The following is a 23,601-nucleotide window of genomic DNA, read 5'->3' as shown; positions in this document are numbered from 1 at the left end:
AAAAATTATTCCCTGTGTAGCTTTAAGCATATTAAGATTTTAAAAAACAACTGCTACTCTTTTACACTGCTGCTTAAAATTACATTGATTATGAAAAAGAAAGTAACAAAAAAGAATTTTTAAAAATTATGAGACAGAGGAATATTAAATCCTTTTTTTTTATAAATTTATTCCTTAAATAAAATGCATTTGACTATTCCGTTATCCCGTATTAAAAATTTAATTCAAGAAATCTTATTATAATCTTTTTATCAAAAGCTTTAATTATTCACAAAGAGATATGAACGAAATAAAAAAAAATTATGAAATTCTTCAAGAATTAGCTGTAATATTAAAAGAAATGTTAAATTTTTAATTTATTCTAAGTAATACCTATTAGTTATTAAATATAAGAAGTTAATAATCTCGCTAATTCCTGCTTGAACAAAATAATTAATCTTTTGAAAAATAATTAATGAAATAATTTATTCTTTCACTGAAAACTCGAGAAAAAAAATAGAAAAATATGAACACAGCATAATCGCATCATTATTTTTTCACATAATTCTTTTGCGTTTTTTTTCTTAAAATTGATATATATAAATTTTTAATTATTTCGAATGATAAAAAATATTTATCAACTTGCTGATATATACATATCACCAGAGAAAAAAGAAGATGAGTGAAATAACAATTTTATCAGGACTTAAATTTTGAGTATTTATTTTTAATTACAACTTTTTAATCTTTTATATGAATAATATTTAAGTATCAGGAACTAGGGTTGAGTTGATACCTAGTTTCATTGTATCAGATATAGGTAATACTGATACTCGATAATACCTGATATGGATACTCGATTATACGATAATGATACAATCGATAACTGAATCGGTAATCGAACTGATTCAATCGGTAACCGATTCTTTTTTTTTACGTCGGACTGCAACAAACTAATCGTGGAATGCCGATTCTAGCACTTGCACTGAGGAGGTTAAGATTGAGTAGATACTTGGTTTATCGCTAACAACAATAATGATACTAATATACGATTGTACTTGATAATAAAAGAGGAAACTCGATTCCACCGAAGAACCACCTTGTAAACAGATCAAGTTCACCCTAAATCCATCAGGGCCAAATATCTTTTCGCTTGTATGGGAACTTGCATTAAAACATCAAATGTCATTCCTATCATCTGACCACGGCTCAGAATTATGAGACCCATTCAAAATTACCCATGAACGTCAATATAACTAAAATTAGTGGAATTAAATTAAGTGGCTAGTATTTTTGTAAATAGTATTTTTATTAGATTATTAGTAAGCCAGGTAAAAGACCATTAAATTTTTGTAAAAGAATTATTAGTTAAAAAACAATAAAATAGTTAATATAATTAAATCGAAAATAAATAAAATGCAAGGCATTAAATAGTAATAAATTTGAAATAGTTTTTATCACTTTCGAATTTATGAGAAAAGTTATTTTAAATGATGATTAAGTTACTATAAAATGGAATAATAATCAATTTTATTTATGTATTTGGCATTTTTAAGAAAATTCATAAAATATTCATAAAATGATTTACAGTGCAATCCAAAACAAACCGTTTATAGGACAATTTATAAACTTCATGGAAATTTTAAGATTATTGAGTTTTAAAAGAGCATTTTTATACATTAACGTCTCATTAATTCATTTTTGTATTTAATTATTTGAACTTAAAAATTCCAAGCCTTCAACGAATGTTTCTTGAAAAAATAAATTAAAAGTAATTTTTCGATAATTTCTTATTTTTTTCAATAAAATAATAATAATATTGTATACAAACGTTACATTTATTTATCTCACTTAAATTATGTCTGCATTATTATTTTTGATTTCCATTGTTAATTTTATTTACTTTATAACTTTATTATTTACTTTACTTATTTTATTACTCAACTGTAAACTAATTATCAGTGGATTTTGACTAATTCGAAGCCGATTGCACAACAATAAAAATCTGATTTATTCAAAAATTTCGAATTCAAAAAATTTGAATTGCAAAATGAATGAAAGACGAAAATGGGACAACGATTAACTTTTAATATTTGACTGTTTTAGTAAGTAATACATAGTTAAAAAATAAAAGATAAGTAATTTTAATAAATGAAAAAATATAATAATAATCGCAACTGAAATTTTTAATCATAACGAAAATCTGGAATTTAAAGAGCAATTTTAAAAGGATAAACAAAAGTTTGAACCAACAATTGTGCAATAAAATTTCAAAATTAACAAAACAATTCAAATCTGATCCATTCAGACTATTTTTTTAATTGCAAATTTTTTTATCATTTTTTTATTTAATAGATTGCACAGAAATAAATAACTGGAATTAAAGTGGCTTAAAATATTACTTACAATGTTCGCAGAGGACGCATTTGTTCAGAAAGATTTTTTTTTTTTGCTAATATCAGTTTTAACTTTCAATTAAATAAATTAGATTCGAATTACAGACGATATTTTAATCTAATGTTAATAAGGAAATCAAGGCTTTTGAGAAAAATTTGAATTAAAAACGATTGAACTAACCAAATTACTCAGTTTCATATTTGCAGTGTTCAATTTCTAATTTGATATAGTATCCATTCTTTCTGAGAATGAAAATACCTGATTTCGTTAGCTAACACAGCTGAATTTTCTTTTTGGAGAAAGATTTTAATTTCAAACAACATGAAAAATCATGCTTTAACTCATTTTTTTGATTAAATTACATTTTCAAAGAAATAAGGTGAGATACAACTGTTGCAATCGTTTAAGCTTTCAGAAGCGCGAGGAATATGTTTATGAATGTCAGCTCTTAAAATTCAGTATCTTTCTACCTACGTTCGAGTGTAATTTAGCAATCAGCGATGCATATCAGGAAGTAATTTCCGCATTTTCATTTTTGCAAGTTGAATGACATTTTATGTCAAGGTTACACATTTTTCTTTCGTTTTTAAGCCAAGGGGAGCAAAATTTACTACTGCTTGACGAAAATTATGACGTATCGTCGACTCAGAAGTAGTTTTACGATGATATGCAAAGTGCTCTTCCATTAAATACGACTAGTTTTAAGAGGTTTTAAATGCGAGTGATTTCGTAATTTTGTTCTTTTAGTGTAATTCGACTAACCCAGATGGGAAAGTCTCGCAACTACATAGTAATTTGTGGAAATGTTGCTTTTTTGCGAGTTGTATCTAGCTGGTGTTTGAAATGTCTAGGGTTGAAACAAATATTTTCGTATTTCAGGTTAGTTTCGCTTTGAAATTGTTTCGACAAAGTTGTTAAAAAACGCTATTGAATTATTGAAATAAAAATAATTGTGAGAAGATGAGAAATTTCAATAGAGTACTGTTTAATTGCTGTCTTAAAGTAATAATTAACATCGTAGAAGAGGTTATCTTTATGATTTTTTCAATACATTAAAAGTGCACTTGAAATATTGAGTTTTATTGAGAAATATCGGAATTAAAACAATAATTTCATGTCTAATATTTTCAATGTAAAAAGAAAGTACTCTTGCATAAGAATAACAGATGAAATCATTTAATCGTTTGGAATATGAAATGATATTCTGCTTCTCTTAATGAAAAGCAGAATATCAACTTGACCATACGATTTTTAAAAATTGCCGATGGCTAATTTTTTTCATAAATTATTAATATTTATTATATAAATATTTCAAATTTTGTTCGTTACTGAAAGTTCTACACTATTCTCAGAAGACCCGGATGAAGATGGGAGGACATTTTAACGTCTGAAATTTTTAATTCTAATTAAATAAACTTAAGAATTCTTTTAATAATAATAAAAATATTACTAAAAATAATTCAGAAATATCAAATAAAGTATAAAATTAACTGTCGGCTAGTAATGGATGCAGCCGATTTTATTTCAAAATCGTCTGCATCAATTTTATTTATTAAATATGGTATAATTTATAAAAACTTCATTGAAATAATGATATGAATGAAAAGATAAAATTTAAAATGGTATAAAATTATTTCTTGTGGATAATTTGTTCCAAAGTTACGGCGGAAGAATAGAAAAATTTATCTTTTTAACAAAATATGTAACTTTTGCATTATAAATAACCGACAGAATTTATCTCCTGTATTCAATAATAAGTGTGTAATTTTTGGATGTATGTCCGAACACACACTATAGCATTCAATATTCTGAATGTACTATATTTTCAGCAAATATAGATAACTATAAATAAAGATAGCTACTAATCTTTTCTATCTAAAATTATAAAATATTTGCATATGAAAATATATTGTGAATAAGTGTATAAGAAACGAGGAGATATCAAATAAGAAGTATTTTGAGTTTGATATTTTTAAGTTCAGTTGAATAAGAGACGTGGAAACTGTTCAAATGATTTTAAAAAAATTCTTAATGTACTATGTTTACACTCTTATTTTTTTAGCAATTGCTTTAAACATATGAAGCTAACAGTATGTACTTAGTGTATTTTAGGTAAATAAAAAACAATTTTTACTTTGACTGCTAAAATTATATTTGAAATTTAAATTAAATTTTTATAAAAAAACTAAATAAAAAAGAAATTAAAATTATCTAATCATTATTCTGAAAATGATAAAAAAAAAATTATGATCCAGTTTCTGATTTTAATTTTTTAAAATTTCAACTTTATTAGTTAAATATACGAATAAATCGTGTAGAATATCTTTTCTTTCCTTTTCAAATGTTTATCAAGGTTTATAAAAAAGTGTGAAATTAAGAACAAAAATCATGGAAGATTGAGATGCCAAAAGAATAAAATGGAATTTTAATAAGGTTCAGGTCATAATTTAATACTTAACGAATGTTTCTTATGATATTTAGTGTAGGGTAATTTTTTTTACTTATATATTTTGAGATTTATACTTTTAGAATTTCTGTTTTCCCATTTTTCACAAAATATTATTTTCGACAGTATTCTTTTTAACTTAATTCGTAATTTTAATTATTATGGAATCTATTTGATGTTAATTTTTTTTCAAATTAACTACCAGATGGCGCTGATCACATGGAATAAAAGTTTAATCAAAATGAATAGATTGATACTTAAATTCTGAAACTATTAAAAAGTACTATTTTTTTAGGAAACCGACAACAGAATAGCATTAGAACTCCAAGGCATCAGAAAATGTGAGAAAAAAAAAAAAAGATTACAAAATTCCTCTCTTCAAACATGCAAAAAATTTAGTTCAATAAACATTCGACACTCTCTACGTTTAATCTACAAATAACAATATTTGCAGACAAAGCAAATCTCCTCAAATACAAATAACACCCGTTCACTTCTTGAATAACTTTCTTTCTAATGACCAACAAAAACGTGGAAATGCTTTATCAGCAAGAGAAGCACTAACAAGGAAAAATAAACAAACCCAAGGTTACGTGTGAACAACTAAAACTGCTTAGTGTTCGGTGTTATAACAATCTGACTGTGCATATTCTGAACTTCTAGATTCTGTCTTTTTTTTTTTTTTTCACTAATGACCTAGGTTTGTTAAACAGGTCGTATGGTCAGGTAACGGTCAACTTAGATTGCCTAACCTTGAGTTTTTATACAAGAGATTACGTAGGCTTGGGTCACGTATATTTAGTAAATATTTCAGCGTTCGGACGTTTTTTCCGGTGAAAAATTTCTGTTGTATCAGAGCACTCATGCAGGTTAGCAGGTTAGTTCTTAAAAATTCAGGGCTTAGATTCATTTTCATTAATCATTCATCCCTTTCGTTTAAGCATTAGGTCTAAATGCAAATTTCGTAATATTTAAAACCAGAATATATTTCCTGACGCAACCTACGAGAGAATTATATTATTTTACTATTGTTTTAAAAAGGTAGATGCGTGCTGAGTTTTTTTTAAACTTTCAAGACAAATTAAAACATGATTAATAAAATATCGATAAAAATCTTTAAAACTCAATATAATTTTTATATTTAATACCTAAAGGTTCAATAATTAATTTTTTCCCGTTTAATTTTATATCATTAATACTTAAAAATATGTTCAGATAAAATTTGTTTTTTTTTTAATTATATTCACATTTTTTTATGTCTAATGTATTTTTTATGTCAAATTTGTTTTTTATGTCTAATGTATTTTTTATGTCAAATTTGTATTTTTCGTGATGCTCTAAAAGAATTTTTGTTTAATTTTATATTATGAGCATTTAAAAATGTGTCAAATCAATTTTGTATTTTTTGTTTGGTTTCTTTAATTAAATTTAATTTCCTTAATTTTTCAGGACGAATTTTTATGAATGTTTACTGAATTTCCACTAATATTACGCATTTTTAAAAACTAAAATTGCATTTTAACTATCTAAATAAAGTCCAAACATAAATGAATACACAATCATATATACTAGTTGGACAATTCTTAAGGACTTATCTATAATTGCAATATAGCATAACATTAAAGAAGACATGGAGGTCCAACGGATAAAAGATTGTTGCCATACTTTTTGTTCGGATATTATAATAAAGAATATTGAATAAAGAATATAATAAAGAATTTCAAAACCTTCTGTATTGGAATATACAGAAGGTTTTGAAATATTAAAAAAAATTTCATTTGATGCTATATATATTGATAAATTAAATATATATATATACTATCGACAGCAGACACCATTATTAAAGGTGTCAGGTCGGTATATGTTCATAATGGAACTTCATGCAACATTTCATAAGTCGAAGCATGTTTGACACAATATTATCCAAGCGATGTTAAAGCAAATTTCTTCCTCTATTAGCGTAGGATTGAAAATATTCTTATTATTCTGGAATGTTTTGACATTTCGCCTCCCGAAGGCGTCCGATGCATTCTCAGTGAAGTTTTAATCTGCTATTCCTTATTAGCTGTCGTTGTTTAGACAATACTGAAAAACTATTGCTCTATGACATGATTTTCGTGCTAACCTGTTAACTGGGTAATTAAATTATATTCATTTCGTTTTACATTGAAATATTTCGTCATACTCAGTTAACAGGTTAAAATAATATGTACCAAAATGAGTTGTTCTAAGTGTGCCGGTATCTAATACTATTTTTTTGTCGTCTATGAAACCGACTCTTTACTGACAGTACCACGGGAAAGACGAGCACGGAAAAATATAACTTAATTAATGCATCGTCGGGTGATCATATTTCCAACCACATATAGGCAAAAGCGGCTTTTCATCATGAATCCGATCAACACCATGACTCTGCATATACGTATCGGTCTATTTTCTAGGCATTTTCAGAATGATAATCAGTACCATTCTTAACACTAATTCATTTGGTGATTGCAATCCAGTTTTCGCAAAATCTGCTTTCTTTGGAGGAACAATATCGGAGAAAATCTACATACGCATACCTCTTACTATAAACAGTATTTATTCCAATTTTAAGCGGTTTGCTTTTTTAAAAAAAATTGTGATTATTAAAGATTATAGTGTTATTTTGTCCTTGACTATTGTCCAGCTAATTGTTTACAATCTGGACATTTGTATTTCGATGTATAATAGAAATTCCTTCAAATGTTTTAAATCCATTACCTAAAACAGAGACACAAAGCACTTCAGACATGAAAATCTGAAAAAATTCTGAATCTGTAATTCTGCATTTTTTTTTTCAGGAGATTCGAATTTTTAGTCTGATTATTTATAACATGATAACTGTTATCTTCATTTCCAACATCTTTCTTCATTTTATTCTAAAATTTACTCTTGATTAAATATCAGTAATAACGCATAGACACGAAAATGTATTTAAAATTTTCGCAATGTTTGTACCAATTCAGTAACCTTAACAAAAAGTTTTATTGTTAAACATGTTTAAAAGATTTTTAAATTAGAGAACAAATCATAAGAAAACAATTGATATTACTAAAGGGTTTGTTGTTTTAATTTTAAAGTTATGCAAAAAACGTTTTAATAGAGTCATAATATGCTCAGAAATTATTCATGGGAAAATTTCAAATTTTGATAAATACTTTATTAGAGAACGTTTATTATTCAAGAAATGATCATGTACCAACTTTAGTCCTTTTATGTTTCCCTATTTGCTCTATAGAACGGATTTTTTTCATCACGTATGTGGCATCAGACTGATTGCAATATGAAACTTTCAAATAATATAACAGCCTATAATTTATGTTATCTATTAAACTACTATTATCTATTAGTATTTACCAGTCTATATTACAAAATAAAAGTAATTGCAAACATATTTTTATGTCCACCTTCATTACTTATTGTTTTTTTAACTCAATGACTATTCTTTTTATTAGCAACCTACATTTTAGTGTTATTTTATTCACATATAAATATAGAAGTTAGAGATGGAACATTAAAATAGAAATTCTTTTATATTATTGATTCTTTTTAATTTCAAAATTCATCATCTCTTAAAGTGAATGAATACAGTAAGAATTATGTTTAAGATAAAGTTTTTAATGAGAATTTTAGAGTATTTAACATTTGATGTTAAGTAATTAAAATATATGCATACCATTACGTACTCATTAATATACTGAACTCAAATTTAATTTACAGTATAATATTTTTCATTTTGTTACAGATATTCGAGGATGACTGGGAAGCAGATCCAGCAGAAATGTAAGTCTGCGTTGTTAACAATTTTAAAACTACCAATTTTGTTTATTTATAAGGAAAATTGAAATTTACGTATGAGGACATCAGTATGGAGAACAAAACCAAAGCTAAGCAAAGATCCTTTTAGAACAGTTGCAAGATAGCTAGTTAAAATACGGGATTTATATTACAACAGGCAGTTTTAAGTAAACAGCTTGAGAATTTTAAAGCATAAAGCTATTTAGAAATCATTTTACTACATTTTACTTTCTTCTTCAGCTTTTATAGTGGATATTATTGCAATATTTATATTTTGATTCACATACCATATTATCTGTTCCGTATAACCCTACAAAACCTGTCATTTCAAAGATGATATAGGTATCATCTTTGAAATGACTCTTAGAAATTCATTTCCTGTATGCGTCTCGTCTACTTTATAATTTCTTAAAATTCCTCAGAAATTCAAATTTTGTTGAAAATTTAGTTTAAAACAATAACAGATGCTTTATCATTGCTATTCAAAAATATTAATAAAATCATTTTATGATAATATGTAATTTAGATTAAAATTTAAAAAGCTTTTGATAATATAAATATATAACCGTATTAGAATGTTTTGCTGAAATCTTAAAAATTCTGAAGTCATTAATTTCATTTTGCCGAAAGCTTTTTGAATAATCATTGCTTGACCGTACCTATTCCAGTTTATTTAACAAAATGAAAAAAAAATAAAAAAATACAAATAACTCTACTTTTTTGTATAATTGTGGTGTCTACTCTAAGTATGGCCCTATAACTAGTTTGAAAACTAACAAAAATAAGCATATACTTGCAGTTGAAGAAGTGCTCAAAATTATGTAAAGAATTATATTTTAAATTCTTTCAGTCAATAAAAACACATCTAAAAAGCGACGAGTCTTAATTTTTAAATAATCCCATTGTGTTATTAGTATTGTTTAGTAAATTTTTATTCAGGGACTGGCATTTTAAATTAAAATCGTTCAGCTTTAAACTGATATCTGGCCAAGTTATGAAGCTTTGAATTTCTGTCATGTCAATCAAAGATCATTTCGAGGAAATGCCCAGAACTAACCAGCAAATCATTCCCTAAGTAGCTAATGAAATAGTTTAAAGTCGTTTAAAATAATAGTATTTTAAATTTCATATCTAAGTTAGTTTTAAAAGCAGAAAAGAAAAACTTTTTATGTTTAAAACCAAGTGAACCAAGAATATTCTAATAATTATGAAAAAATGGGACAAGGAACTGTGTAAAGATTTAATATGCTTAATTACTTAACAATTAATTTATCTCTATATTATAAAATATATTTCTTTACGTCATTTAGAATATTTTTCCAAATGACAGTAGATGATTATATATAAATGTTTCGAAATTTGCTTTGGGTTACGATTAGTTTTAACACTCTGTATAAACTTTTATGTTGAAAACAAAACATATTATTTCACAAATAAATGTTACCGTAAGTCGCACTGGCTTATTTGGCACAGTGCCAATATTTTTAATTTGTTCGGCAACAGCAATTTCTATACTAATAATAAAGATGTATGTGTAAAATGGTATTTCATAGATTTAGACCACTTGACTTTTAATTACCAAACTTGGTACATAGAGGATAGGAATGTGTACATCCGAGCGAGTTTGTAAAATATTTAGAATTCGAACTAATTAAAAACTAAACACAATTTGGTCTTATAACAACAGAAATTGTTACAGCACAAGTATAATTTCAACATCATCTTGAAATTCTAAAAAATAATCTTCTCAATGATATCAATACTATATATTATTTCTATTTTTTAATCAATTTTTAAAAATATTTTAAGCGTATTTTACATTGTATTTCATTTTTGAAGTAAAACTCAAATCGTTTTCATTTTTTCGGTTAATATTTCGTGCTGACTTTTTTTCTTATCATTGATAATAATAGTATGAAGGAACCGTATTTTTACAAAATGTTGGTTTGAGTTTTTTTTTTGTATTTGCTATTAATTTTTAACTTCAATATTAAATAATGATGAAAAAAATTTTAATGTTCTCCATTTTCATAAATTGGCGCCTTTTTCTGTAATACAATTGTGTGTGTAAAGATATAAACAGAAAATTAATGAAGTGCATATCAAAATAAATAGAACAGAGTAAAGTTTCTAAAATAGTATGAGTTATATATCCATTAAAATTTGAAGCTTGAAAATCTTTTACTAAGGAAACCAGTAACGATAATTGACCAAAAGATACTTAATTGAATTTTCCGTAACTATTAATCCTAAAGAACCAACTAATCGCCAAAAGTGGTTACCATTTTAGAATTGTTATTTCCTTATTTTGATGCAAAACATTTTTATTGTCCTAATTTTGATTCAAAATATTATTTATGTTCTAGCACTTTCGTTTTTTAGATAATTATTCTAGAACGTTTCTTAAATGTATAAATGCTGAATTCCACAAATTGGAGTACATTCTCTTGTATTAAGAGTTCTTTATAGTTAATTATTTAATTTATTGCAAAATTGTGCTGTATTATTCCTTGAATTTTTGTGGTAGCATAAATGGGCCTTCTTTGAAATGACAAGAAATTTTTTTTTCAAATAAAATAACTAAAATTCCGCAAACATGAGCATTACTTGCTTGGAATGGATCTTAAAGAATTATACTCAATCTTAAAAAAAAAAATATTGTTAGGAGTAAAAAAAAAAAAAAAAAAAAAAAAAAAAAATTCTTCCCTCAAAATTTTAAGCCATTAAGCCAAAGTATAAATAATACATATTTTTGAAAAATAACTCTCTTGTTCAGCGAACTTCCGGAGGAGAAGCCAACAGTACAGGAGAGCATTCAAGAAACCCTCCAAACCCTCGATCTTTTTATGAACAACAAATTTCAAGAGGCACTCGATCTAATGGAACCATGGTAAGTATCTCCTCAATATTTCATAAACATGGACAATATTATTTCAAGAGTTTGGATATTTTTTATTCATTCCTAAGAATATTTGAATTCTTTTGTCTTGTTTTAGCTTTTTAATATTTTTCTTCAGAGAATTTTTTTAAAAACTAAATGCTACAGTCTAAAAACTAATTTAAAATTAAAGCGTAATGAAAAAAAGTAAATAAATTTTTTACTGAATATGGGTAAGTTTTGTTTCAGCTATTAACGGGCATACAATCATTTTGAAGTTCAATTTCCTGTGGCATGTTTCGTCTTTGAAAAGCCATCATGGCCAGGACGATGATGGCGATAAAAATTTTGTTAAACTACTTGAGCACACAATCTCCAAAATTAACCGCTTATTTCTTTAGGCCTAATAATGTAATTTCTATTTCTAAATAGATTTTTACCAAACATTTAAACCATGGCCTGGTGGTCAGCTTGCGATATCGGAGCCAAAGTTTTCTATCAATCCTGAAAAGCCCCAAACGCCAGTTCAGTGAAACTACGTCGGATGCCCGAGAAGTCTATAATATCATTGAGAAATTTACTCCAAGGAGCTCATATTTTGTTCTTTAGAGACATTCATCCAGATGGGTTTGGGGGACAGGGAAGTTTAATGAGAATTCGCAAATGAAGTCCAAGCATTAATTTGCTTAGTAACCTTCAGCTAAGTCAGATTTTCTTTTATATATCAAACCATCATATAAACACGGGTTGTCAATGTGGTATTTTGAAAGAGGTAGAGATCTTTGAAGGAAAATAAAGCATTCCAGTGTTCGCAGATGCCTGAACTCGAATGATATAAGAAATGAGAAAGCTGAAATCCGATTTCTCTTAAAAACTGTCGTATATTTTTCTTATAATACTGCTCCACCACTGCTTTAAAGTATATTCCATCAGTTTTAAATCACTCTGTGTAAGTCAAAACCCAGGAATTACTATTTTTTTTTTTTTTTTTTCATTTTGGATGCATATTAGATGCTTTTTTTTAAAAGGGCGACGAATAAAGAGAAATTCGTCGTTATAAAGAGAAATAATAATATAAAAAGAAAATATGTAAATATATAAAGAAAAAATATATAAAGAAAGAGATATATATAAAGATAAAGAGAAAATTCGTCGTTATTTGAAGGATTATTAATATTTCTCCGTTATATTAATCTTCTGAAAAAAAATCAACGGTAAGTAATAGCAATATCTTATAATAAGACATGGCAGTAATAACAATTCATTAAGAAGTAAAAAGGCTCATATATATAAATACTGTATAAATATTTATTTAATTCTAAAATGTTAACAGAACTTCTTTTTTAATTTTAGGGCACATTGCAGTTCATATCATGCCTTAGGAAAGTCCACTGTGTGTTTCATTCAAACAATACTTTCATTCGATCCTGTAAGTAAAACAAATCCTTTTCAATAACCTGTTTGTAGCATATATCCTTCTATAATCAGTAACAACTCGAGTTATGAAATCCTGGACAATTACGAGCTATCACATCATAATCAAATTACATTATACTAATTCCTGCCCTTCTTTTAACAATAAAAGAATTCCAAAAAACTAAATACTTATCGATTTAAATATAAATTTCTGAGAATATTGATTGATGTTTTTTTTAAATTAAATTTTGTTAAATCGTATCAATTACTTTTAGAAATATCAGAATCAAACAGGCACAATTTAATTGGCCATAATGATAAAAACCGTGACTTTTACTATAGTTTCGACTTGAGATTATGCTGATTATAAAAGAAGTTCCTCTTTATTTTACTAATTGAGATTTAACAACCCTTATCTATTAACTGTGTAGTTAAAATTAAATGAATTATATAATGCAAAATAATTCTAAATTAAAAAAAATAATCTGTAAAGATAGAAATAGAAAAAGAATAAATTTAATTTTTTCTGACTCTACTAAACTGCAGACGATAAAAAAAAAATAGCGGAAGTATGGTAAAATAAAAATAATTAAAAATTCTTTTTTTTAAATAAAATTTTGAAGGTAAAACGATAAACATTTCAAGCAAAAAATGATTTATTATAATAAATTATATAGTGCAAATAATGTAATAAAAATGAGACAACTTTTTTCTTTTTGCTTATGTACACTTTATTTTGAAATAACATCAAAAAGAAATGCTATAATAGTTGTTGCTATTCTCGAATTTTTAATCCGTATACTGTGAAGTCAAGAGAGGCAGAAACATGATTGATTCTATCAACAAACGAAAGACCAGCGTTCAGTTTCAGCACAATAGATCTCTACAGATATCAATTTACAAAATATAATGTGATACATCAATCACACACGCATCATTACGCGTTTTATGGTTTTAAATTACAGCTCTCTGTTGAATTTGGGTTCTTAAGTTCTTTGTCATGTAGTAGAAGGATTTCGGGCAACAATCATTTACGTTTTGTTGTCAGATGAGTAGACCGCACAAATATTCACACATGAAAGATTTGAGGTTGAAGTTACTCGTGCATTGCAGCTTTATCCTAGGAGTTTTGTGTTCCTAATATTGTTCATCTCGGTGTGTGAATTCTAACAGTTAAATTCTTGTAGACTTTGCAGTTCTTTCAAGTATTGAAGGTTTGAGGATGTGTAATGATTTATGAATAAGAAAGATAAAGATTAAATGTTACGCTACAAGAAAGTTCCTAATTGATAAGCACAAACTTCTTATTTGACAATGCAATTCCAGTTCAGGAAATGCTTCATACTCTAAAACTTTCATAATTCCAGATTCACATTAATTTCAGAGTACAAAATTCTAACATTTTATTCTTGTTGTTTTGTAAACTTTTGAAGTTATGTGAAGTATTTCAGATCGAAGAAGTTATACTGAAAACTATATGTGAATAAAAAATAAAATAAAAATAAAGATTTTCAGTTAGGTCGCAAGAAAGTTAGTTGTTTGTTACAAAAAGTAAACTTCTATCTCTATAGCAACAAATGCAATTTTGTTGCACTAGTGTTACCCTGAAAGTTTCGAAAATTTCATTTTAAAATAAAAATTAATGTTTTCTTACTTTGCTGAGATTAGGTATGTTGAATTTCCAAGGTATAGAATTTATGGTAATTGATACTCGAACTGCAGAAGGTAATAAAATAAATAAAAAAAATACAATTTGGAATGCTTAACTCGACCTTCAGGGTTTAAATTCAATCAGAATTGCAAAGGATCGCTTTCATTTCAGTTTCACATTCAAGATGGGGAAAAAATCTTGAAAATCTTTTGATCAATCAATCTGTGAAGAAAAATGATTTATCAAATCAAAGAAAAAAATTATGGAAATTATTTTTGATTGTTGAAAAATAAAAAAAAATCGAATGATTGCTATTTATTATTTAAGATAACTAAGCAATATAAAAATAATATTTAAGAAAGCTGAAGAAACATTTAATCTACAGTTAACAAAACCTTTGTTCTATGATAATCTTATTTTAGCCATCAACTCAAGAGATAAAAAGTATTTATGTTCTTAATGTAGGTATATTTCTTATATTTGTACTAAACAGTTACAATAGTTTAAAAAATACGCCAAAAAATAAAAAAGGAAGAATAGAAAAACTGGTGCGCTGGCAGAGGAGTGGCATTAGTTAATAAAGAAATTAATTAATTGATTGATTATGTAGTTAATTTGTTTTTTTTTATTATCTAATTAAATAATACTTTTTTTCTGAGAATGCGCTATCTTATTCATTCAATTCAGGGCAGGAATATATAGAAATATTTGAAGTGTTTATGGATTATATCTAATTTTTATATTGAATAATAATTATTTTATGTATTTGAAAGATTTTATTGTGACTAATAATTCTGAGAAGAGAAATTTCGATGTCCTCACGGTATACGAGCGTGACAATTAAGGATTTAACATAGCTAAAAATCCACGAAGCCATTGGCAACTTATTTTAAAAAGAAACTTTCGATATATAATCTGAGCATTTTATAGAAAAGTTCGTCCATTTTTTTTATATTTGGCCTTAAAAATGAAATAAAAAAATTAATACTTATTATCTCAACCTTTATTGACCGAATCTACTTTACCATTTAAATCCGGCTGATATCTTTACAATATGACTACTTTTTCTTACAGTATTTGAAAGAAAAATAAGAATGTATTTTCAGTAGAAAGCAGCAGATGTCAATTAAAAATAACATTAAAATCTTTTATTATTACTATAAATAATTAAGTTATTTTAATTAATTAAAATTCTTTTTTCTTCTTGGGTTTAATCTGAACCAAAACTTAACTAATGGTACAAAAATAAATTTGAAAAATTATTAGTAAAAAACGTTTCGATAAATGAAGGGTTAATATTCTCTAGACGTGACAGCCGGATCATCTATGCCTCATCCCCCCCCCCCTCCACACACCGTCATTGCTCAGCTCTGAGAGATCTTCTGCGTGTAACAAAGAGTTAACATATTATTAGATGAATCTACAACCTGCTTACGAATTCTTTATATATTTGGAAACTTCTTATTTTCTTATTCGAATTGTCCTTCGTTCGATGGAATGTAACAGAAGAAAAAAGGAATTTTATTTATTTGAAAAATTAACAAATGTAATGCTTTTATAAATAAATTAATAAATGTGTACTTTTGAGTAAGTCGTAAAGTTACAAAATGCTGAATATTGTAATGTAAAAAAAAAAAAAAAAAATGCTTTTGTAGGACGATATAACTCGTTCTATGGAGATCCTGAAAGAAAGTGTAGCTGTTTGTAATAGACTGAGAAGGAAAGGAACTTTGGTATATATCTCTAGACTTCTCAGAGGAGTGGATTACAACATGTACACAACAGGTGAGAAAACACTTTGCCTTTAAAATATTTTTAATTCACGAAAACCACTGACTATACAGAATGTTTTCAATTGTTCTCAAAAACCAATAAATAGGGCTTTTGAATTATTGAATTATGCATATGCTATAAATTTTCTACAAGAATAAAGTATATATTCAGTGAACATGTATATATTCGTTTTCAAATGTTTATGCAGCTATTTTAAGATTCTTATGCAGAAAATGATTTGCTGTTCATACCAGATGATTCAAATATTCGTCAATATTTGGAAATTCAACAATTTACGAAATAATGTAGGTAGAGAGCTACAAATTGACACACATGCTTGAAATGCCCTGGGGTTTTATTGAAACCCTCCAAATTTCAAGTGCAAACAACGGCCAATAGATGGCTCTTCATATAATAGCAAAAGCAATAACTAGCATAACAACTAATTTTTAACAAAGGCTAAGTTCCTTATAACAAATGCTTGACAAGTCGACTGTCATTCGCTAACAATACTTGTTGTCGAGGAATAATGTTATGAGCAGCACTATACTGCATATCTGTAGGTGTGATGAGAATTTGTGGTCGGAATCTATCTTTTAGGATCCCTAGTGAGGTCGAACGGTCACCAAAGACGTACGACTTCAGGTGACCTCACAACCAACGTCATGCAATGGGGTTTCAACGACAGTTTTAGGATTTTCGGTTGCCCAAATTCCGTAGTTGAGGTAGTTGATAGACACTTGGAGTGTGAAATGGGCTCCGTTGGCCCCCAATACATTAGACAAACAATAGTCATTGTCCCCCATTTTTTGTTCTCTTTTTGTTTCAATAAAACCTTACTTCATTTCAAGCAAGTGTCAGTTTTTATCTCTCTATCTACATTATTCCGTGAATTATTAAGTTTTCAGATGTTAACGGACTTTTGAATCACCCGGTATTTAGATTTGGTCTTTTCTTTTCAGATAATAAAAAAAAATTAATTCGATAAAATTAATATTTGATTACTTTTTTGATACTACATGATTACTGTTCCGTTTCAATTTCTTCAATAAATTTATATTAAGTACTGAAAGAGTTAAACACTCTTACATAGATGAATTTTATTAAAATTTAAACCAGGGAATGCATTGCAGTTTTATTTACATCTATAAATTCATATAAAATACTCTTGGTTTAATTAGGCGTTTAAGGAAGTTTCAACTAAAATTCAATCAATTAATGAAATTTAGTTGCATTTGCATCGATAAATTCAGAAAATGTTTCGATAAATCTTTATTTTATATCAAAGCTTCATTGAGAATTTATCCATTAATGAATTATAGTAACGATTAAAATATTAGTTTCCTTAATATATTTATAAAAACTTTAAAAGAAATGCGAATTTTTTAAAAAAATATATAAGTAATTACATTCATTGATGGTTTCAGCAATAGTTTCCAAAAAAAAAAAAACTATCTTGAATCCTTTTATTTGCAATATTATTAACATAATTTAAAGTACTTTTTTATCATTTTCTTTTCTTTTTTGCCTATTTAGAGGAGGTACATGCTGAATTATGTTATGCCGAATGCCTTTTGTTAACTGCCCTCCTGACGTTCGTTTCTGACAATTCTTTCGTTAATTTCATCAAAGGAGGTCTCCGCATTAGAGCTTGTTACAGAGCTTACAAGTAAGTCAGTTACTTCTGCTAAGTTCATAATTTTAATCCATTGATGGTCCTCAAATTTAAAAGCGTAATAATCAGGTATGTTGTATTTATCTACACTTTTTTAGGCATTATCATTATTAAAGACTTCAAAAAGTTTTTATTGATTAATATTAAATTTAGTAGTGTTATCGACAAGAAAATTACATTGTATTAAACCATTACAAAAATAATTGTAAAAATATTTTTTTTCATATTTTAACTTTTGATTTTTTCATCAATAGCTGAAGAATAAGCATTTTTAAATGCTTTGAATAAATAAATTATTTTCAATCCTGAATTTAATTGAAACTATTTTTCGATTTAGGGAAGCTGCGTTAATTCTTGAAAACAGAAAATGGGAAGACGAGGAGGACAGACGCCATTACGAGAGCGGTGTTCGAATGGGTCTTGGTATATTCTATTTGGTATGATGATTTTTTAAAGATCCAATCCGTAATGAGTTGTATGTTTGTGTAATGATATCTCTTAATTTAAATTAAATCCTAATTAACTTCCTAATTTTTATCTTAATTTAGCCTATATTAATTTCATTCTAAAACGTTCTCTTATTTTCTGATTCAATTCCCACCTTTTATTTAATTACCTTTAATATAATTTCTATAATTATATTTATATAATTATAATTTATTATAATTTCTGTCTCTTTTGTTCTTGTGTTGTGATATAAACTGACGCATCGCTTATCGCCTTTTTTTCGGTACAAATTATAATTCCCGTTTTGAAAGAAATTGTAGTTAAAATTCCAAATTTCCATCATTTTGGCCTCTCACTGTTAAAATATGTTTACATTTATATATATTTCATTACTTTTTGCATTAAATAATTCAACAGATACAATGATATAATTGTCACATTAATACCTCGGATGGGTAAAATTAAAGAAATAGCCACACAAAAATATTTGATGTTAATTCTATTGGATAAAGCCCAACGGAATGTCATTGTTTCCTAGCTGAAGATCAACTCCATCATGTAATCTAGTGAAATTCGCCTTTGATTCATAGAAACATGAAGAATCTTTAGTTGTAAGGAATACAAAGGAGGTTTCAAATTTTTAATTGTTGAAATGCTGTCAAGAAGAAATTTGAATGTATTCTGAGAAATGATCTGCAGTTAGAAAGAAAGCGGAGCAAACACTGTTACAAGTCTATAAAGACCTGAAATTAGTCAAATGAGAAACGTTAAGAATCTATAAACTGCTGGATAAATAACACAGATATCATGGGTACTGACGAAAAAATGCCAAAATTCACTTTTATGGCCTAGACAAATGGTATCACACCAGAATGCAAATGAGTCCGCTGTAGCTACAGGTCCTACTTGATTATGCAGGAATACTATGAGCATAAAAAGATTCGTCTTCCACCATTTCAGTATTCCAAATAGAGACAGTTAAAACGATATCGTGAATGAAATATCACAAACCGGACCCTAAATCTCTTTGCTAGTGACTCTCATAGTTTTTGGTGAGTATTTCCAAAAGTTTTACAACATGAATATAATAAGGCACAGAAGCATGAAAACCTCTATGGAAGACAAGGGTATGAAGACAGTGGTGTATACATTTTTATTAGTAGTATATACATATATGGTATCACTGTCCTCATGTTAAATTATTTAGAGATGTAATCGGAAACAATTTCTCCTTAATGGAATATCACGTGCATACACGTCATGCTGTGTTAGTGACTGATTTACATTGAAGACATAAGAATTAAGCAGATGAAATGGTTCGTATTTTATTTATTATAAAATAAATCCACTAGAATATGTGTAAGATACCAATTTCCCTAATTGAAGCCTCCCATCTAGCATCGCACAAGAACGTCGAATCGCTATTCATCGCGAATATATATCGATATTTCATACATTCCTATGCCATCTAGCACGTGGAAATATAGCTACGCTCACAGTTCGGTCATGGGTGACCACGCATCTTATGTTTTTCCTTAAAATCTCGAAAAATTGTAACATCAGTTTTTCCCTATATCATATTTCCTTTTTTCTGGTTTATCTATTCTTCAGAAATAAGTCATTCTGTTTACATAAGATCTTTATTTTATCATGCTTTATATAAGTTCCATGTTTTTAAGTATACAAAATTATTGAAATTACAAGAATTAGAATGCTGTGAAGGAATTACATTATGGTTATTCCATTATTTTTTTCCTGTCAATATGTTATTTGTTGACTTTTAGAGAAATAGGAGTCATTTACTAACTAATAATAACAACTGTATTAGTTGATAACATATTATATGAAAAATAAGGAAATCGAATGGTACAGTATTCAGTGCCTGAATTCCATTTAAGCCAGGCTTAGAAAAAAATCCGAAAAATTAAAACAATAGCTTTAATTAAAATTATATCTAATATATTAATATGGAAATCTTACTACAAACAAAATGATGGTAATACGAATAAATCTAGCATATATTTTGGCATCCTGATATCATATAATGCAAATATATGCAAGATATCCCGACCAGATATCTTGCATATATTTTTGTGTTAACAAAAGGAATTGTTGATCACAGTTAAAATGAAATTTTTGAGACATCTCGTCACAATTATTTTTGAATTATGCATAAATTAATTCTGACCATTTGTGAACTATGTTAATGTTGATACATTCTTTTCTAAAAATACGTAATATTTGAATTAACTGATAGGGAAATATAACCTATATATATATATTGAATATTTGTTAAGCATTCTACTTTATTTTTTATTTTTGTAGGTTGTAGCTCATCTCCCAACCAGAATCATCCGAGTTTTGGAAATGATTGGGTTCTGTGGTGATAAAGTAAGATTTTTAATCAATTTTAAACTTCTGTGCAGTATTATTTAAACTATGCATTTTTATAAAGCAAACAGTGTCTTATTTTTTGCTTCAAGCCTGATTATTTTTAAAGTTCAATATGATAACTTTATTTATATTCATAAAGTATGCTTATCGCTAAATCTCTGGAAAAGTCAATAAAGCTATTTTAATTTTAAAAAAATTTACATTACAATAATTTAGCACAATTTCGATAGCATGTCTGTGCGGTATCATATTTCTGACTATATATCAAAAATAAAAATTTTAAATAAATTACACGAATCAATTATTTTTCGGCTCATTGTAAACAACGAAATCAACATTCTTCAATTCCATTATAAATTGCATTAAATAATGATATTTTTTTAGAGTAACTCATAGTAAAATTAAAACGATGCATGTGACAATTAATGTACAAAATACTGAAATGTCAAAAGGTGTTCTTTTGTATGGCCGAGCAGAAGGAAAATGGAACAAATTAAGTAGCAGTGAAAATTATTGCAATGATTCAGACAAGAATAAATTTTATTTTGTTACTCAAAAAAAATTAATGAAATTTATCACAAATTAACTTTATTCGTTTCTAGAATTTTTGATTCTGTTAATTTCTGAAAAAAATAACTTAAAAAAAATTTCATTGAGTATGTAAAATGTGTTCTAGTTTTGAAAGAATTCTATTTTATCAAGCTAAAAAAATGATTTCTTAGCCTTGTGTAACTAAATATGAGTAAATAAAATCATGTCCTATTACAATTCCATGATAAAGTAGCTGCGCATGTGTTGTGATGCATCAGTTGTTCTTACTGGAGGCACAATGAATTCTAAAATAAAAATTGGCATGCGTTTGACATATATCACATGAACATGAATTGATGCCATTCTGAGATGTACTTTCTATTGAACGAATCTCAAAGGGTTTAGAAAATATTTTATGTCAAAATTCCACATTTTTTTTTTCATTTGTTGTGTATCATCACATTTCTTTCAATTGCACTGACAGTGCGTCATTTTTCATTGACAATTCAATGAACTGACATTCATTGAATTGTCAATTTCATTTCACTGATGGTGTGTTTAACTTAGATAGATCTGATTGCTCCTATTAAATAACTATTCTTTTCCGATAAAAGTTTTTAAAAAGCAGGCTTGAATACACCGAAACTTTCTTAGATATTCCCTAAAAAAGTTGTTATTCCTCTTTTCACAGTATAAAAATTATGGATCTTGAAAAATGTTGGGAAAGTCATTAGCAGATTCTCATAATCCCACTGATGAACGTTTTGCACTTTATAGTAAAAAACAAACAAACCGAGTATTATTTTGATCGTCTTTTTTATGGATCATTTGAAAGCAAAATTTGAAACTTAACTACAACTTTTGTAATGGATCACATATCAAATTTTATTTATACAGAGTGTTGCCGAATTCGAACGACAAATTCAGAGGGGTGATAGTAGGCAACAGGAGGATAAAGAATCACCATACAACATGGGATCCCAAACGACGTTTAGGGGGTGAAAATCTCAGAAATATAGAGAGTCGGTGAACTGTTGGAAAGAGTAAAAAATTAATAAAAAAAATAACAAATGGTGTTTAAACTATAAATATTTTCTTAAGTGAAAGCAAATTCTTAAAAGTTTTTTTACGTGCTGGTAACATATTTATTTGATGATCTAGGGGGTCGTAAAATACTGAAAACGAAAAAGTAGTTTAGAACCCATATTTGCAAAAATATTAAAACTTGAAGGAAAATAAAAGCTTGAAAATGTAAGGAATTTTATATCCTATAATTTGATATAAGCTTGTAGTGTGAGAACTGGGGAGTTTTAAAGATATTCAAGACAAACTAAAATGGGAACCAGAAAACATCTCTGTAACATCAGTACCGATATTCGCAGAGAGCGTTGTCAAATTCGAAAGAAAATTTTATACATCTGGCTCTTTACATTTTGTAGTTTTAGTATACATCTGCTTTCGGTTAGACAGACTTTTTTCCAATGGCATTCATTAAAAATTTACCAGAAATTTACAAATTTGTCGTTAAGGTCACGTGCCAAATTTCAACTGTCAAAATTCAAGACGCTTTTGTAGGTAGATTCTTAGATATAGACATTCATAGACAGATTGAATTCTAAAAATGTGTTTTTTTGGTTTCTTAGAGTTTTGAAAAATGAAGATTCCTCAACAATATAAATTTTTGGATGATCACAACACTTTAACCTTGTGTACCTTGTATACGAGCAATAAAATCGTGAAATATTAAATAATTTTTCAGTATTTGATTATGGCAGCTGAACATCACGTTTTTAAGATGCAATTAATACTATTATAATTAGATTAATTTTTGTGCTTATTAAACTTTATTGTGCAAAACTATTTCAAATCCATTATATATATATATACTAATTTCGAATAAACTTGATTGTTTGATTGTTTGAATGATTGTTTTGTCTTGTAAGTATAAGAATTTTATCTTGTCTTGAGTCTATGAATGTTAATAAAAATAATATATTATGAAGAAATCATCAAGTTTTGAAGATTTATAAACAAAGATATAATCCGACATTGAAATTGATTTATATACTTTTATCAAAAGGCGAAAATTTCTATTTGAAGTGTATTTAACTTAAAAGAAAAAATAATAATTTTAATGATTTTTTTTTCATTGATGTTAATTCTTTTGCAACTCCAGTTATTATACATGGACT

At 27.1% G+C, this 23,601-nt stretch overlaps 1 protein-coding gene across 1 annotated transcript in view; it reads left to right on the top strand.

Annotated features, from left to right (window-relative positions):
- Nucleotides 1-23,601, top strand: part of LOC129964131 (tetratricopeptide repeat protein 39B-like) — a 98,934-nt gene that overhangs the window by 38,311 nt on the left and 37,022 nt on the right. The window contains exons 2-8 of the mRNA XM_056078822.1: nucleotides 8,592-8,629; nucleotides 11,421-11,534; nucleotides 12,876-12,951; nucleotides 16,245-16,374; nucleotides 17,899-18,031; nucleotides 18,375-18,474; nucleotides 20,810-20,875. Coding sequence (XP_055934797.1) covers nucleotides 8,592-8,629; nucleotides 11,421-11,534; nucleotides 12,876-12,951; nucleotides 16,245-16,374; nucleotides 17,899-18,031; nucleotides 18,375-18,474; nucleotides 20,810-20,875 — 657 coding nt within the window. The remainder of the gene's footprint in view (nucleotides 1-8,591; nucleotides 8,630-11,420; nucleotides 11,535-12,875; nucleotides 12,952-16,244; nucleotides 16,375-17,898; nucleotides 18,032-18,374; nucleotides 18,475-20,809; nucleotides 20,876-23,601) is intronic.

This window comes from Argiope bruennichi, chromosome 3, assembly GCF_947563725.1.
Source record: "Argiope bruennichi chromosome 3, qqArgBrue1.1, whole genome shotgun sequence".
Classification (NCBI taxonomy): Eukaryota; Metazoa; Arthropoda; class Arachnida; order Araneae; family Araneidae; genus Argiope; species Argiope bruennichi.
The sequence above is the reverse complement of the archived record's forward strand: the minus strand, read 5'-3'. Positions and strand labels throughout refer to the sequence as shown.